The sequence below is a fragment of the Beta vulgaris genome, chromosome 8, assembly GCF_026745355.1.
Source record: "Beta vulgaris subsp. vulgaris cultivar EL10 chromosome 8, EL10.2, whole genome shotgun sequence".
Classification (NCBI taxonomy): domain Eukaryota; kingdom Viridiplantae; phylum Streptophyta; class Magnoliopsida; order Caryophyllales; family Amaranthaceae; genus Beta; species Beta vulgaris.
In genome coordinates, this window is record NC_079209.1 from 19,085,576 (window position 1) to 19,105,075 (window position 19,500).

General features: G+C 37.4%; 1 protein-coding gene across 1 annotated transcript; it reads right to left on the reverse strand.

Annotated features, from left to right (window-relative positions):
- Window positions 1-3,066: 3,066 nt before the first annotated feature.
- Window positions 3,067-7,460, reverse strand: LOC104901308 (hypothetical protein). Its single transcript, XM_010688863.4, has 2 exons — window positions 6,957-7,460; window positions 3,067-4,395 (listed from the first exon to the last, which is right to left on the reverse strand). The coding sequence occupies exons 1-2, from the start codon at window positions 7,381-7,383 to the stop codon at window positions 3,302-3,304; spliced, it is 1,521 nt and encodes a 506-aa protein (XP_010687165.1). The 5' UTR covers window positions 7,384-7,460; the 3' UTR covers window positions 3,067-3,301.
- Between the last annotated feature and the right edge of the window lie 12,040 nt (window positions 7,461-19,500).

Here is a 19,500-nt window from a genome sequence, read left to right on the forward strand (position 1 = left end):
CAAAGTCATTGCAAACCAAAGAAAAAAAAAAGTTTACATTGAAACTTGAAGGAAAACATAAGCAAGTAAAAAAAAAAAAAATGAATGAAAAATAAAAGGATAAAAAAGGTGCAGATAAGCAGGAAGTTGAAGTCGAACTCGCGTCATCACTCATCAAAGGAACACTTACCAAGTCACGCCTATGACCACGAGGCTACAACAGAATCTCATTTATAATGTTCTTAATTTTATATATGACTAATGGTTTCTTGTCTTTGGGCCCCCAAAATCGGAGGCCCTGTGCGGTCGCACAGGCTGCACATGCTATTAGCCGGCCCTGGTTTATATGTATATTACACTAAATGATCATAATCGATCATTATAGTGTTGACATGATATAATATGTTTTGACATGATATAGTGTATGTTTGTTCTTAACAACTATTTTTGTTATAATTTTAGAGTGAGAGAATGTTATTGAAGAGAGAGAAAATCGCGGATTTTTTTAAAAGTGGGAGTGACTAATTTGTAGAGGAGCACGTGCTTGGATCTGGTCCACACTATTTTTAATGTGAACCGAGTCCGCGCAAGATGGATTGTAAAACTAAACTATTTTTTTTTTGCCCGTGCGATGCCTCGGGTCAATTATAATAAGCAAATATGTTATTATTTTTTATTTCATAATTTTTTTTGCTACTTTTATTATTTTTTGTCCATTAAGACTTTCAAGAATTCACGTCACGACGTAATAAGTAAAAAATTTTGAAAGCTTTGAGTTTGAAAACAATACCATAAAATAAATTGTGGTTAGAGAATATGACATCAATATTCTCTTGTATGTTACGCAATAAGAGTGTTAAAAATGTACTCCATCCATTTTTTTAATTGCTACATTTTCCTTAAATGGTTGTTTCTTTTTAATTGCTATATTTTCCTTTGGCCATCATAAAGTAATACTTTTATATTTGTTCTTCTCTTTTTCCACTCGAAAATACTGTTTTTTTTTTACTTTTTCTCGTTATTTTACATTAAATGGATAAAAAAGTACACTCTAAAAAGTTTAAAAGTGACATTACATAGATTATTGTGCATACAACAACGTAGCAACAAAAAAAAAATAAAGGGAGTATATATTTGTTAAGTCTTTTTAGTTAACTATAATTATTACAAGATTTTATCATATTTTATTTGAAACATTAAACAACAAAGTCATAGTGTATTGATGGTTAAGCTATTACTTTTCATTTCCAAGGTCACGTGTTCAATACCTTGCACTTACACATTTTTTTTAAAGTGATGAGTACACATGAACATAAAACATTAGTATTAGAAATTTTCAGGAAAGTAGCACATAAACTTTCTTTCACACGCCTTTTATTATATTTTTATAATGCCTGCTAATCCATTATAAACATTCTAGCAACTACAATATAAACCCGTGTGAGACTTGAGATAAAGTGGTAAACCACTCAATTCTCTATCACTCTTCTCTTTACTCTACTTTCTATAATTATTAGTCCTGACCGACGGAACAATCCAAGCTCGGACAGACCCCGATTTCATACCTTAGGCTTATTAACTGTTGAGCTTTATAAAAAATGGTTCCTAGTTATTTTTACGTGTCAGTTTTCTCTATCAGCAAGATATAAGATATTACCAACTTTAATGTGGGTGTGCATAAATTATGAAAATGAAGGGAAAAATAATTAATAAAAAAAAGAGCGAAAATTACATAAAGAAAGATTGACTCATTAAAATTAAATCAACAAATAAATAAAGACTTGAATGAAAAATACACTTAAAACTATCCCGAGTGCAATGCTAATGCATGTTGAATTATGCTCCACAAGTAGTCAAATGATTTTCCTAACAATTTTGGATTAGTGGCTAGTAGTAAGTTAGTGGGTAATTTATTTTATAATTAAAATGTGATTAGTGAATATATAGTAGTTATGGAGGATGTGGCATACAACATGTTTTCCACTACTTAGTAGTGTGGCTAACTTTTAGGTTAGTTACTTTTTATTGTAAGCCTGTAAAAGGCACTTATTGTATTCAAATTAATTGAGCAAGTTTAATGCAAAACTTCTCCATATTTTATTCAATCTTCTCTCTACTCTAAAAATTATCATGTTATCAAGAGCTTTAGGTTAGATCCTTGGAGGCCAAATAAAGGGAGAAAGAGAGGGAGTAAGAAGTAAGCCATTGCAGGCCATCTGCTGTTTTATGAGTCAGAAAAAATATTGGGCAAACCTACCATGGCAAGAGTGGTTGAAAAAAAATCATTTGTGATTATATGCAAAGTGGTGAAGAGAAGTGCTTCACAAGGTCGTGGTGAAGAGAAGTGCTTCACAAGGTCGTGCGGAGAGATGTACTCCAAAAATATGATGTTGGTGAGAAGTGCATCAAAAATGTTAAGTTGGCGATAATGTGCATCAACCCAAAAAAAATGTTGGTGATAATGTACATCAACATATTGAAATGTTGACAAAGTGGGTTCGACATGACGCAAAATAGAATGTTATAAATGGATGTTACAACTTTTGGAGCAAGGGGGTGTGTTGGATTATGCTCTAAAAGTAGTCAAATGATTTTCCTAACAATTTTGGATTAGTGGCTAGTAGTAAGTTAGTGGGTAATTTATTTTATAATTAAAATGTGATTAGTGAGTAGTAGTTATGGAGGATGTGGTATAAGACATGTTTTCCACTACTTAGTAGTGTAGCTAAGTTTTAGGTTAGTTACTTTTTATTGTAAACTTATAAAAGACACTTATTGTATTGAAATTATTTGAGCAAGTTTAATGCAAAACTTCTCCATATTTTATTCAATCTACTCTCTACTCTAAAAATTAACAATGCAAACCCTAATACAGTGTCACCGTATTTCTCTTTTATGAACAGAAGAATGAATTGTATAATGTAAGAGTAGTACTTGATATCTGACGATGAATATATTTATAAAAATTTGATGATGGAAGATGAACCTGAGTGATAAATTTCCTTGAGCGTGGTTTGGATTTCCAGCACCTGATACCATGATGATTTCAAGAATTTGGAGAGAGAATTCGAGTGAGAGTAAGATGAGTAAACAGAATGTTTGAAGAATTATTATTACGAATATTATTACAGTTTGCGTAGTTATAGTAGGAATAAACCCACTTATTACAAGTGATACGCATTAAACATTTCTTATTTCATCCAGAAATTAAGGCAACTAACTGTAGCTAATTAAAGCTCTTATTGACGATTTGGCAGCTGAGTAGTGAAGCTGGCAGTAGCTAAGCAAATACTTCCAATAATTGTAGGCTGGAGTGAGGGAGTCAAAGCTTGGACGACAGGGTCGCTGCAGCATCTTGTGCCTCTGATGCCCTTATTGCCTCTTCTAACTCCGACTGCGACAAGTTAGAGAGGCTTTCTTCTTTAATAATATGGGTGAGTTGCTCGGTGTTGAGACCGGTGAAAACGCCATCATCCAAGTAGTAAGTTACACGTTCACCGTTAGGAAGAATGTCGCGTTGTGTGTATGAGAAGGGGACGTCAATGGTGCCCCTTTGGAGGATTAAAGTCACCACAGACTTAGTCATGGGTGGTACAGGGATTTCTAATTCGGTGGTGTGTGTTACAGACTCCTCATTCATTTCGGACCATTCCACCGACCCCTCGTATGATGCATCTAATTGCACATCCCCACGCACGAACTTAGGGATAATGGTCACTCTTATACGAGTCTGGTACGCAATCTTCCACGAATGAGATGAAGAAAAGGTCTCTCGAGTCACCCTATTGTAGGTGAACCCAACCCTCTTTATAACGGTTTGTGCGGTAGTATTGTAGGTGTCACGCACCAAATTACCATCGGTCCAAGGTTCTACATTATAGATGCGAGCATCATCCAAATTGTACCTAATATCATAGATCTCCCTCTCGCGGACTGCCTCCTCTACCTCCATCACTGCCAGTGGCTCTACGCCATTGGCTGATGCAGTAAGGGTATCAATTAGGCGAGGTTGCCCGCCTCGAATCCACCTCATACAATACTTGTTGTTGGCCATGTTCAAGAGAGCAATGGTACTGCCTTGTGTACTTAGCTTTAGTGGGCGGTACACAGTTTCCAAATTATTGGCTGTTGTGTCATCGGTGTCGCACCAGATCCATTCCGGGTTGGACTTCCTCCAAAATCTGTTGAAGTGCAAAGATCGAAGACGGATGTTGCCGTTGGGGACCATGTAAGTCTCATGGTGCACCGATGCATCTAGTAGGTCGGTCGATGCAAATTGTAGCCTATTACGGGTCCGAATGTAGCGTGAGCTCAAGTACCTGTTGTTGTCTCCTTTGAATGCTACATACCTTGGTAAAATGGCCAGGGTGTCCATGTTTGTGACATTAAACGGGTATTGTGTTGTTGAATTTCTTACTGCATCGCAAATATTTGGTTATGCATCAAAAATAAAAAGAGAAATTGGTTATAACATTTTCAGCTTTTATTATTCCTTTAACAAGGGACGGGGTAAACATAACAGGTCCCATACAATTTCTTTAAATTGGGCCATTCATTTGAAGATTAGGAAAGATATCAACTACTCAATTCGTAAAAAAATTACTTTGATAATGAAAATCATATCAAATTACATCATATTAAGATAAGTGATACTCCCTCTAGTCTTTATTAGTTTACCCGTTTTGACTTTTGACACTATTCACATATATGATTTTGACTATCTCTTGTGATTTGTATTTAAGGAAATACATAATCATGTGAGATCTTGTTGGATTCGTGTGTATTATTCAAATATTAATTTTTTTGTAATTTTTGCTTATCAAAGAAAGCGATAAACTAATAAAGTCAGAGGGAGTATTTGGGAAATTGTTGGGTAATTATTTGAAAATTGCAATCCTAAAATTTGGGAGGAAGAGTAGCCATTAATGAGAGAGATTTGGAGGAATGAAGAATTAAGATGGGTTACATTCTATAGTTGAAGAATATGAAGATACTGGATACATCTCATTAAACCCAAAAAAGAAAAAAAAAGGTAAACAAAAAATCGAATGAACGTTGAAGATGCATTTAAAAGTTCAAACCGCAACACTGTAATGCATATTTATACCGAAAGTTCTCCTTATTCTTTCTCTTACAATTTTTCAACTAATGTATATGTTCTTTTTTTGTCTTTCATTCAAACAATTTAAACAAATACTTAACTAGGCCTTTGTATTTTGGGGGATTTGTTCTATCATCTTAATTGCATGGACCAAGAACAGATGCTGCCTTTAATTTTGTTTCTATCCGGCCAATAGTGAATTTGATAGAACTGATTCGATTCCCAGGACCTACTAAATTAGTCTCACCATTCATATATAATTTTTCTCATATATTCAACTCCTCCTTACAGTTCCACACAATTGTTTTAGTACTTTCTCCCTCTAATTCTCCCCCCCCCCCTATCTATCTATACTAGCCTTTATATGCACGAGATGCGTGCGTTAATTTTAAAATTTGTTATTCTATTAAATACTCCATTCGTACTTGATTTATGATTAAACTTAAATGTGAAAAATTCAACAGTTAGATGAATTTAGGTATATTAATTCGCTAATGTAAAAAAATAAAAAAGGTTTTGAGTGATTGTTAACATTAATTTTTTGTGAATGAATATTGAACAAAAAGAACAAAAATAATGAGTTGGTTTAACAGAATTAAAGACTATCAAAGGTAGTGAATGTTCAGACTTTTCATGTGCACGTTATCTATGCCATCTTTTTTATAAGGTATAAATATTTTGTCCATTTAATTTGTGATTGAAGTATTTGATGCATATACCATTTTAAACTTGTTTTAAATGGCAAGTTGGAATGAGAATTTTTAAATGATTTGCTTTTGTAATTTTTTTCATTCCATTAAGGGTATTTTAGTCAATTCAAAAAAGGACACCACACCTCCTCCCTTGGCTTATATAATAGAGATATATATATAGATAACTTCATATGAGAACTAACCTTATGATAAGAATTGTGAGAACCACTCATTTTTTTCCTTATTTTAAGAAGGTTTTGCTCAATTCAAACCATTTTTGCTCATTTTATCCCTTGCTTATTTTATATTTTGCTCATTTAACATTTTTATACTCATTTCAAATTGTTTTTGCTCATTTTACGTTTTACTCATTATACGTTTTTTCCATTTAAATTTTTAATGCTCATTTTACGTTTTTCTCATTACATATTTGTTTATTTCCCGTTTGTGCTTATTTAATGTTTTATACTCATTTTATGCTTCATCTTATTTTAAATTTTATTTTTCTCTATTTATAAATTTTTTGTTCATTTCAAGTGGTTCTCACAATAATAGAATTTTCATCAGAATTCAACCCATCCACCTCTCTCTCTCTATGCCCTTATGGTGAAAATCGTGAAAACCTGCTGATTTTCCCTCATTTAATGCTGATTCTATACATTTCACGACATTTTTGCTCATTTTATATTTTTTGTCGTTTTTCCTTTTTTATATTTATTTTACGTTTTTCTCAGTTAATAGTTTCTACTCATTTAATATTTTATCTCAATTTTTTTTGGCTTATTTTTAGTTCACCATAAGAGGATTCTCACTAGAACCCAACACCAAATATATATATATATATATATATATATATATATATATATATATATATATATATATTACTTGTTTTTTCCTATTTTACTTCCTACATTTTTACCGTGAATACTATTCACTCGATAACTGTGACGCTCTTTGGTTTTATATACGTGAGGAAAAACGTATTTATTTGATTTCTTATTTTATTCGTTTCAATGTAGATAATAATTTTCTATTATATGTAACTAATGAATCAATGTTTGTAGTTCTATCTCAAAAACTGTAAAAAGCAAATGTAGCAAGTAACATAAAATGGAGGAAAAGGCTAGACAAAGTTATGAGTAATTAATTAGCATGCTACCCGTCTACAAGTAGTGTTACGTTACCTATACGGAGAACTGCATCTCCTAGTAGTGAGCCTTCCACACTGTGCTGGGCACCTCCAGCCATGAGCAAGAGGCTTACGGAACCATTGGCTGCCACAATAGGCCTGAACAAAGTGCAAGACCATTTGGAACGGTCCTCCTCGGGCTCATCGGCTCCGGCAATAAGCCATTGACTACTGTCAGACTCGAGCACCAGATACTTATTGTTGTAGCTGCTTCTTATGTGCACCAAGTCCCGTGCGCCACTTGCTTGTGGTCTCACCACTTCCAACTTGGTAAAATTCTTGGCGCTCGCTACCACTGGACTTGTCATGCGCAACTTCCTGTGAAATTGTCCTTTCTCCATTACATACTCCAAGTAGTAAATCGGTCCGGTAGCCCTGGACTGCTTACCCAACACTATAGACCTTGGAAGTGAATCAGCCATATTATTTTGTTGCTTTTTTCTATTTCCTTTCCTCTTTGGTTTTGTATTTGTTTTTCTACCTTTTTTGGCGTTGGTTCAATTCTATTTATAGAGGGAAGAAATAAGATATATGATTAGAAAAATTATTTTTTATTCAAGTATCTAGATATTCTGCTAATTTGCAACGTTATCATTAAGTTCGGTACAATAATTGATTCATGCCAGGCATGTGTGATATTCAGCGAAAAAGATGGGTGCTTGTTGGTAGGGTTGTCCCCAAACTTATGACAGAAGTACAAAATCCAATCCGTTCAATCCGATCAATTATATATCTATCATTCTGGATTGGATTTTTTAAATTTTGAAACGAATTTGGGTTGTGTATGGGCATAATTCAAGTATGTTAACGGACGCTCAAGGAAAGTCCGCGAACATCATATGGGACGCGAGCGTATAAACAACATCCTTAATTCAAAAAGTCAGTGCGCTCAAATGGTCTGACAACGTTGTTGGCAGTCGCAATAAGACAACATAGATAAATCTTCTCTTATGTCAGGCATATTGCAGCCTTACACGTATTGAAGGATTACACACCCTGTCAGCAGGGGCGGATCCAGGATTTCGAGTCAGGGGTAGCGAAATTTTGTAATATTATCGAATATAAAAAAAATGTTACAAAATCCAAATAAAACCTTAAAGTACTTTAATAACTGGATTTATAAGTGATTTTATCAATAGTGGTGCAAATTAGTACATACACACGTCCGTAGGATGAGCACCATACACACGAATGCACGATAAACATCAAGCACTAGATTATGAACATAAAGATCAATGCCAATAAACATGTACTAATAGATATGTACATATATTCATTTGGCTTGTTAGCCTTGTACATGTGTTCATTTGACTTGTTATTCATGTACATTTGGCTTGTTAGCCATGAGCATGTGCGCACCATGCTCTACGTATAAACGTGTGCACCATCTAGGCATTGCAACGGTGGCTCCGTATTTTAAATTATCACAAATGAACTTCAACTTTTAATCACTCCTTAAAACTGACATTCTGAGTTTCTTATTATGTTAAGTCATCCTATTTCCCTTCAAAACAAGGTATTTGTACTAACCATGAAAATGTATCATAGTTAACCTAAAATAATACCCATCTAGTGCTTCACCAACCAACTAGTTACTGGCCATCCAAAACAAACTCATCGACTTCTTTTTTCCTATTTTCCCATCAAAACAGTTCTTGTCATATACTCTGCTTCTTCTCTTGTGTGGAATAAGTAAAATCCATAATTTAGAATCGCTAATGTATAATTTAGTGATTCAAGGGAGTGCAATTATTTCTGGGCAAATTTTGATGCGTTTTGAGGAACCATCATCTTTGTGCATTTTGAAGAATTAGGTAAGTGAAGTTGAAACAATTTAGTTGATACAACCAACCTGCAAATTTCAGACTTTTAGATTTTTAGTTTTAGTGCTACTAGTGTTATTTTAGTGCCAAATTATCAAAACGCATCTTCAAGTAACTTCACTTTAAGAGATGTTATTAGACTTCACTTTACCATTTGCTATTAAACTTCACTTTACCAATTGGGTGCCAATCATAAATCATCAAAAAGCTCAAAAGATTTATTTTTTTCATAAATTAAGTGAAGTAATTAACTGAACTAAGGAGAGAGGGGGGAGGCAAATGGACTAATGGCGGCCATCGCAATAGACAACAATAAAGTTTCAGATGAAGAAAGGGACTTGAGTGTTCAGAGAGAGAGGAAGCAACTGGCTAGCTCATCTTCAACCTCCACGCTTTCTGCCTCCTCTTGGTTTCTTTTCAGAAAAAAAAAAAACTCAATTTTTTTTTGAAAAAAACAGGGGTAGCAGGTGCTACCCCTTGTGACTTAGTGGCTCCGCCACTGCCTGTCAGGTGAACAATATTTCTATAAATAGCCTAGTAGTACTATTCTGCAGGTACATTCTCTAAAACCTAAAATTCTTATCTTTGTCTCAAAATTCTTTGTGGACACACACTAACTTAAGCGTCGGAGGGGGTTTCCTCGCACCCCCCTCGGAGGGTAGTTTACGTTTCTCTTGCCGCCTTCCAGTCATTACATGAACAACCCACAATTACTGACGGATATCTCAGAGGTCTGCCACCGTTTCAACGCCAAAACAATTTGTCGCTAGAAGGAGGGGCCTCCTATCTTTGGAAACGTTCATGGATAAGATGGACACCACAAGTCGCGGTACACCAGGATATGAAGTCAATCAAGGGTCTTCCCAACCCCTTATCGCCGGATCCGTAAGGGCACCTGAGTTCCGCTTCTGAGTCAATTTTCTCCTAAACAATTGAAGACTATTGCTTCATTCATACAAATGTTGACGGATGGTCCTCAACATAATGTTAACACCCCCAACTCCTAATGCTATAGTCGGTCAAACTCGTAAGTGATCACCGGCAATGGCCGGTAGAAGCACTAACGGGATCCTGGATATGAAAAAACACTTATGGATATCGAAGAGCTTGATAATTCTAAAAATGAAGACAGCAATCAAGGTCCTTTCCACCGTGACTACAACACCAGTGGTGCTAGTAATTATTAGGTTGGCAAATACTTCCTAATCAAACCCAAGCTTTCTCCCTTTGTTCCAAAAATCTTGAATCACCCTATGCCAAGGATCAAAATGTCGCCCTGCAAATATGATGGTAGCTTCGATCCATATGATTACATCGTAGCTTATGAAGGTCACATGTACGTAAACACTCAGGGTTAACGCCATCTGGTGCAGAGTGTTTTCATCTACCTTGATCGGGATCATCCAGACTTATTTCAAGAGTTTAAAGCCATGTATTATCTCTAGTTTTTCTCAGTTATATCATCTACAATTACTACTAATTTTGTAAGTAATAGGCGCCGCGAGCGCACTACTAGTGAATTGCATAATATCAAGCATGGTGAGATGGAAAGTCTGCGAGACTTCATTGAACGTTTTAATGTGGAAGCGTTCTCTATTCCGCGTCTCCAGCAGGACGTGGTCGTCCTAGCTTTAATTTGATGATTCGGCTGAAAGAAGGGTTTGCATTTAGGAGCTATTTTGGCCGCAATACATTCACATCTCTGGGACTAGTTTTGGGAAAGGAATATGACTTCATCAAGGGTGAGGAATTTGATAATGCCGAGGGTAGTCAACATCGCGAGCCTGAACGGAAAAGAAGAAGAAAAGCCAAGGAAACATAAGGGCGTGAGGGTGATCGCAGCCGAGATGAAAGAAAAGCAAGAATCTAATGTGGTCAAGAAGTGGAGTGAACGCGACAAGGGTGAACGCACAGAAAAATTTGACGCGTACACTTAGCTCACAGCCTCTAGAGCTCAGATATACACAATGAACAAGAACAACGACAAGTGGCAATGTCCAAAGCAGATATTCCATAAAAACCGCGACAAGAGAAAATGGTGTGATTTTCATGGTGATCATGGACATTTGACTAAGGATTGCAGGCATATAAAAGATAACTTGGAGGATCTTATAAGAAAAACGGGCTACTTCAATCAGTGCAAAGCTCAAACAAATAAGGGGGGACTTGGTAAATCTAGTCCATCCATAATGTTTAGTGGCAATTGGGAGAGATACATGTCATTAGGGGCGGGCCTATTAATGGCAACAATGTGAATGGAGCTAAAGCAAGCTTGAAAGAGTTCAGGCATCAAGTGAACTTCAACGAAAGCATGCAATGGAGAAAGCCGCCAATGGTGTCGGCCATGTCTTTCACAGTAGAAAATGCAAAGCATGTTATCTACCCCCATGATGATCCGCTTGTGGTTACCTTGAAGGTATAAAATTCTGATTCATAGAATCCTTGTGGATGAAGGAGGTTCCACAAATATACTTTTCTTTTTAACCTTTGAAAAACCGATGATTGCCCGAGAACATCTGAAGCTTGTCCGCTACCCGGTGATAGGATTCACAGGGGCCTTAGTGATTCCTGAAGGTCTTATAACATTTTCGGTTCGAGTTGGAGAGAATGAGTAAGCTAGGGATGTGATGGCAGAGTTTTTGGTAGTTAATGTGCCGGGAGCTTATAATGTTATAATTGGACGCTCATTCATTCATGACGTCTAAGGAGTTGTTCTACTTACCATTTGACAATGTTGTACATATCCAATTTAGGTACGAAACTGCAATTAAGAGGAAGTTAGGATATGGCAAAGTCATGCTACCTAACACCCTTAAGCAGCTTGCAAGAACAATCCTAGTGAAAGAGCTAAGTCGGCCAACCCGGAAACATAAGCTAGCTCAAAGGAAAGCTCTAACGAACCAAAAAGAGTCCGAGAAGATGGATGAAGAAATTATGGAAGTACCCATGGAAGTGTTGGAGTCTAGGCTTGATGACATGCCAAGACCTAAACCTTATGGGGAGACAAAACAAGAGATGTTAGCTGAAGATCCGACAAGGACGATCGCTGTAGGGACTCACATGGACCTAGAGGTCAGAGTCAACCTAGTCACTCTCCGTCGAGAAAACCTGACGTCTTTGTGTTCTAGGTGGATGAGATGTCAGGAATAGACCTGGTCGTGATGGTATATCGTCTGAACGTCGATAGTGTAGTCCGTCTTGTCAAGCGAAAAAGCAAAACTTCTCAATGGAAAAAAAAACAAAGCCATCAACGAAGTAGATAAACTGTTTGCAACTGACTTTATTGAACCTTGTGATTATCCAGAGTGGTTGGCCAATGTAGTCATGGTGAAAAAGCTAATGACTGATCGAGAATGTGCGTGGATTTCACATATCTGAATAGAGCTTGCCTAAAAGATTGTTATCCTCTCTCAAGAATAGACCAGTTGGTGGACTCCACTAGCGGTCATGCACTATTGAGCTTCATGGATGCATTCTCAAGATATCATAAGATCAGCCTACTGGAGGCCGGTAAGAAAAAAGCAACATTCATCACGAACTACGGTGTTTACAATTACAAGGCAATGCCATTCGGGCTCCATAATGCAGCGACAAGATATCAAAAGCTGGTCATTAAGGTATTCGCGGATCAAGGGGGTAAAACATAGAGGTGTATGTTGACGACTCCATTGTAAAAAGAAAAACTGACCGCGAACACTTAAGTAACCTTGAAGAAGCTTTCATTACGTTAAGGAAATACAAAATAAAGATCAAATCAAAGAAATGTGTCTTTGGAGTAAGAACCAGGAAGCTCTTGGCTTTTATGGTACGCAAAAGGGGAATTGACGCGAATCCCTATAAATTTCTCGCTATTATCGATTTACATGAACCAAAGAATCTTAAGGGCATTCAAAGGCTGACATAAAGAATGGCGGCTCTCACCTGATCCATCTCGAAGTCAATAGACAAAGCCTTACCCTTCTTTGCGTTGTTAAGGGGTTACAAGAAGTTTGAGTAGGATGAGAACAGAGCAAAGCCTTCCTAGTAGTTAAGAAGAATATGAAAAGCTTACCCACCATCCCAAGGCATGACATAGGAGACACGCTATAGTTGTAGATCTCGACCTCACCTAAAACGGTCGCGGGCGTCTTGTTACTGCAAAAAGAAAAGCAGCAGCAGCCCATATGTTTCATCAGCCACATTCTTAACAATCTTGAGAGTTATTATCAGGTGGTGGAGAAGATGGCATTGACTGTGATAATTGTTGCGAGAAAGCTCATACCTTATTTTGATTGCCATCCTATTCAACTCTTGACAAATCAGCCGCTAGAGAAAGCCTTACAGAAAATGGACAGCTCAGGCCCTTTTCTAAAGTGGTTCGTTGAATGTCAAAATATGATATACATTACAAGCCTACGATCGCCATCAAGGCACATGCCCCAGAAGATTTCATTGTAGAAGCTTCATATGAAGAGGAAGAGGTGAAGGAAAAAGAAACTTGGCTACTGGAGGTTCACGACTCTTCTACTATTAGTGGATCTAGGGCCGGAATTGTAATGACGAGCCGTGAAGGAAATACTTACGAGTTCGCCATCAAATTTTCCTTCCCAGCATCGAATAATGAGGCTGGGTACGAAGCATCTATTATCGGTCTCAGATTGTGCTTGGCAGTAGGTGTAAAAAGTGTATCTTTGAAAACAGACTCACAACTAGTTAAGGGGCGACTTAAAGGAGAATTTGAAGTTATAGAGGCTAATATGCAGAATTGCTTTGTGAGGTACAAGCAATTCCTCAGGCCTAAAACATGAAAGAGGACCGTTACAATAGATGTTCTGAAGGAGAAAGCATCACAGGAAAATCATGACCGTCAATAGTATCAAGCAACAAGGATAGTGGTTCAGTGAGCTGGTGGCGTAAAATTGATAGGGACACTTCCTAGAGATCCCATGTCCGCTAAAAAGCTTAAATGACAAGCAATTTGGTATATCTTATACCAAAATAAGCTATACAAGAGATCTTTTTGTTTGCCACTACTGAAATGTACAACTGCTTGGGAGTCCGCTAAGATTCCATAAGAAATTCATGAGGGTATTTGCGGCAATCATATTGGAGGAAAACCTTTAGCACTAAAGGTGCTAAGAGCAGGGTTTTATTGGCCAAGCATGGTGGCGGGTGCTCAGAGCTATGTAAGGAAATGTGACAAATGCCAGAAGTTTGCTCCTGTTACGAATAGACCTGTCAATGATCGATCTACAACCCATCTTGTGTTTGATACTACTCGCTTAGTGGAGAATGAATATATTGGGACCATTCACTATAGCAATAGGGGCAGGAGGTTTCTGATAGTAAGGATTCACTATTTCATAAAATGGATAGAAGTAGAGCCGACAACGTAAATCAAGCCAAACCACATCAAGAAGTTCATTTGGCAAAACATTATGAGAAGATTTGGGGTCCCAATGGCTATTGTCTTCGACCATGGCATCCAGTTTTACTGTCGTCCCATACAAGCCTTGTCAACGGATTTTCGGGTGAAGTGTGCTTACTCAGTGGTATGTTATCCCCAAAATAATGGACAAATAGAAGTCGCGAACAAAAAAATTATGAATGCCTTGAAGAAAAAAACTAGATGAGTAACTCTTATCATTAACGAGGAAAAAAACCTGGAGGAAAAAAATTATGAATGCCTTCTCTCTCTAGTTTTCTCTCTCGTTTTCCCTAAAACGTGACGCCATGGCAAAGAAACCTGGAGGTGGTAAGGATGTAGCAAAGAAGAATAAGGGTCCGAATGTGGAATCGCAAGCTAGGAAGATGAAATCAGTGGATGAAATAATGGGAATAGGTGATCTGACGATAGGAGAACGAAAGAATTGTACTGATGTTGAAGAAATTCAAACCCCTGATGAATCTCTGAGGGAATTTATTGTGGACTCAGCGATCAAACGAACTTTTAGTGATTGGCTTACGGTCATCACTAAGAAGAATGATGATCGATCTGATTGGGAAGGAAATGCAGCTCAAAGCTCACGAGGTAACATCCATTCTCCAATCCCTATTTTGCACTGGAATGATGAATTGAATAATAATATGGATAATGAGGGGAATCCGGAGGTGGTGGAATTGAATGTTGGAACAGTAGGAGGTGAAGTTAGTCAAACAAAAGTTGATAATCTGATTAAAATTGACCTTGAGGATATTCAATCTGAGATTGACTATTGGAGTTCAGCTGTTGTGGGGTATGTTGCTGGGGCGAATCCGCCCATTAATGTGATGGAAGGATTTTGCAGAAGAATCTGGAGGAATGAAGGTATAGACAAGGTGGTGATGGTCAAATTTGATGTGTATTTGATAAGATTCAAATCAATGGAGAAACGTGATATGATCTTAAATAGTGATATGCCTTTCTTTGATAAGAAGCCTATGTTTCTTAAGCCATGGTCACCTGATTTTGAGATACATAAGGATGATTTCATGACTGTTCCTACATGGGTGAGGGTGCAGCTGGACTTTAAGTATTGGGGTGAACGAAGTTTGTTCAAGATTGTGGGTGGTTTAGGGAAGCCTGTTAAAGTGGACATGGCTACTAAGCAGAGAGACAGGTTATCCTATGCTAGAATACTGATTGAGATGAGCATTGATCATGAATTCCCTGACCAGATGGTGTTTATAAATGAGAAAGGCATTGAGATTTGTGTGGAGATTGAATATGAATGGAAGCCCATCAAATGTAATAAATGTCAGCTAATGGGACATCATGAGAAGGAATGCAGGAAGAAAGTGGAGCCTGGCAAAACTCAGAAAAAGGTCTGGATTCCTAAGCAGTCTGTTAAAGAGCCTATTCGAGTTAGAAAGATGGATGCCAATGAAGAATACAAGAGTCCTAGTAAGGTAGTGAAAAATAATTCACCACCTGTTGCTGTTGTTGAAGTGAAAAATGCCTTTTCTGCATTAGAGATGGATGAATGTACAGAGAGGCAAGAGATGTCACAGATGGACGAAGGAAAAGCAGGAGATAAAGGTGTTCAAAAGGAGAATGATAGGTATGAGGGAGGTGGAAACTTCCCTATCCAAAATGGATAGTGTAGTAGTTTGGAATGTGAGAGGTGTGAACAGCCTACAGAAACAACAAAGTGTTAGGAATTTCCTTAACACACAAGCTGTAGGTGTTGTTTGCCTCTTGGAGACTAAGGTGAAGCCTAGTAATATGGGCTCACTGTATAAAAATGTGTTTCAGGGTTGGTGCTTTACCTCCAACTCAAAGTGTCATAAAGGTGGTGGAATAGTGGTTGCCTGGAACCCTATGTCATTTTCAGTTGATTTTGGAGTAATGACAAGTCAGTTAGTCCACTGTGTTATAACTTCTATCCAGAATAGTAGCATTTGCTTTAGGTGTAGCTTTGTGTATGGCCACAATGAGGCACTAAAAAGGGGAGACTTATGGATGGATTTGAGGAAAATTGCTAATATGAATAATAATCCCTGGATTGTAGTAGGGGATTTCAATTGTGTTTTGAATAATGATGAAAGGGTTGGCTCTCTGGTATCAAGTAGGGAAACTGCTGATTTCAGGAGTTGTGTGAGTGATTGTGTACTTACTGACCTTAAAGGTGTAGGTCAATTTTATACCTGGTGTAACAAGCAGCAAGGTACTGATAGAGTCTACTGCAAATTGGACAGAGCCCTTGTAGGTGGAGAATGGTCAGAGATGTTCCCTGATGCAGAAGTGAGGTATGTCCCTGAAGGTAGCTTTGACCATACACCATTAGTTATCAGATTGATTCAAGACTCACAAAAAATGAGAAGGCCTTTTAGATATTATAGAATATGAAGAGAATTGAATGGTTATGATCAGGCTGTCCATACTGTTTGGAGTAAAAAAATAAATGGGTCGAAAATGTATGCAATTGTTACTAAGTTGAAGGCTACAAAGAAGGTCATTAAAGATCTAAACAGAGATGCTATGAACATTCAAGTTCAAGACACTGAAGCCTTGAAGAAGTTAATGGAATGCCAGCAAGTTTTGCAAACTGATATTCATAACACTGAGCTGAGGTTACAAGAACAAGATGCCTCTGATAATTATAATAGAATCCATAAGCAATATGTGGGTTACCTGAGACAAAAGGCCAGAGCAGCATGGATAAAAGATGGTGATGACAACAACACAGGTTATTCCATCAAGCAATCAAGCAAAGAAGAATACAAAATAACATTTACAGCATCAGTGACAAGGATGGCAAGTGGGCTGATAAACCTGAAGAGATCCAGAAAGCTTTTCTGGAGTATTATTTGCAGTTATTGGGAACTACTATGGGGAATAGGAAGTCAGTAGTTCAGGAAATAGTTGATTTGGGGAATAATGTTGATAATGAAGATCATGAAGGCCTTATTTCTCCTGTTAGGCCTGATGAAGTCAAGCAAGCATTGTTCTCTATTCCAGGAGATAAGTCTCCTGGAAGTGATGGATTTGGGTCCTATTTCTTCAGAGATAATTGGGACCAAATTGGTGATCAGGTAACTCAAGCAGTTATTTCTTTTTTCCATAGTGGTAAAATTTTAAAAGAAATAAACACTACAGTCTTAGCCCTTATTCCCAAATGTAAGGTGCCTAATTCTGTTATTGATTTTCGACCAATTGCTTGTTGCAATGTGATTTACAAGATTATTTTAAAAGTTCTCTGTATGAGATTGAGTCCCTTACTTCCTAAGATTGTTGCTGATAATCAAGGAGCTTTCATTCAAGGAAGGAGCATAGTGAACAACATAATGATTTGCCAGGATCTCTTAAATGGGTATGGTAGAAAAAGGTGTAGGCCTAGTTGTATGATAAAAATGGACATGAGGAAGGCCTATGATACTATTGAATGGGAGTTTGTGAGAGAAATGATGAATAGTTTACATTTCCCTCAGAAATTTTTTGATTGGGTAATGACATGTATCACTAGTACTAGTTGTTCTTTGATGATTAATGGGAACTTATTTGGTTTCTTTAATCCTAAGAGAGGACTCAGACAAGGTGATCCCATTTCACCTTTACTCTTTGTCATTTGTATGGAGTACATGAGTAGGATTATGAAGTACATAGGGATGAAGAATGATTTCAAATTCCATCATAGGTGTAGTTCTCTGAAACTAAACCATCTGGTATTTGCTGATGATGTATTATTATTCTGCAAAGGAGAGTTTGTTTCTACATATCTGCTCCTGCAAGGGTTCAAGCTCTTCTCTGACTCATCAGGGCTTTGTGTGAACAAGAATAAAACTGCTGTGTACACAGCAGGTATGGAAGAGGTGGAGGTTAAAAGAATTCTAGATGTCTCTGGGTTTGTGCTGGGTCAGCTTCCATTCACTTACCTAGGCATGCATATTTGCTCTTCTAGAATCAGTAATGCTGCTTGTAATGCTCTGTGTGATAAAATGATAAACAGAATCAGAATTTGGAGCTCTAGGCATCTCTCTTATGCAGCTAGAGTCCAATTAGTCAATTCAGTACTGATGAGCCTACACACATATTGGGGGCAGATTATTGTTATCCCCAAGGGTGTGATTAAGAAGATAATGGAGATATGTAGGGCATTCTTATGGAGTGGTGAGTATTATAGTAACAAACCTGGGAATGTAGATTGGAACACTACATGTCTTCCTAAAAGAGCAGGTGTCTGGGTTTTCGAAATATAGAGACTTGGAACCAAGCTGCCTTGGAAAGCTGATTTGGCTATTGCAAAGAAAGAAGATCCCTTTGGATAAGATGGGTTAATGAGGTGTATGTGAAGAGCTCAGACTGGTGGACCTATAAGGCTCAAGTAGTGCCAGTTGGTACTGGAAAAGTATATGTGCTATTAAAGATAAAATCAAAGACTCAGATTGACATAGCAGTCATTATGCAACTTCAAAGATACCAGATTAACAAGATCTATATGCTGCTGGTGGGTGAACATCCTAGATGTTTCTGGGATAAGCTTGTGTGGTGCAGATTTGCTATTCCTAAACACAATTTTATTTGTTGGCTGGCTGTGAGACAGAGAATCTACACATAGGATAGATTGAAACATGGGAGATTATTGATGATGATGAATGTTCAATCTGTCAGAGGCAGGTTGAAACTCACAACCATTTGCTGTTCCAGTGTGATTTCAGTAATAGATACTGCATCTAGTGCTGAATTGGATTAAGCTGAAATGGGTAGACAGAAGCCTGAGTCTGTGGTACAAGATGATAAGAAGAAGAAAAGGTTCTGGATTCCAGAGGAAAGTATATGCTGCTGCTCTAAATGCTACTGTGTATGCAATATGGCATACTAGGAATGATGCTGTCTGGAATGCAAAAGTTAATAATCCAAGATCTGTTTTTGACAAAATCAGATGTGATGTGATTTGTAGAATTAAAGCTCATAGTCTAACTAAGATCACTAGTAAAGATAGCGTATGGTGGGAAAGCCTTTGTAGTAATGTTTGATGGTTGTAACTAGTTGTTTGAACCTCCTTGTGATGAAGAGTCCAACCTAGTTGGTTTGTTCTGACCTCGGAGGTTATAGTGTGTACTTGTTGTTTGAGCTTATATATATCTTTTCTTACTGGTTCAAAAAAAAAAAACTAGATGAGTTGAAAGGAGGTTAGGCGGATATGCCAGCCGTACTCTAGGCAAACAGGACAACATAAAAGGAAGCAACGAGCGCGAGTCCGTTTAAGCTGGCCTTTGGAGCTGAGGCGGTGTTATCGGTGGAGGTTGGTTTGCCCT

Excerpts from the sequence above, each read along its gene's own strand:
- LOC104901308 (XM_010688863.4), bottom strand. The coding sequence starts at position 7,383 with ATGGCTGATTCACTTCCAAGGTCTATAGTGTTGGGTAAGCAGTCCAGG. Across the intron at positions 4,396-6,956 it reads AGATGCAGTTCTCCGTATAG|TAAGAAATTCAACAACACAA; the intron begins GTAACGTAACAC and ends TTTGCGATGCAG.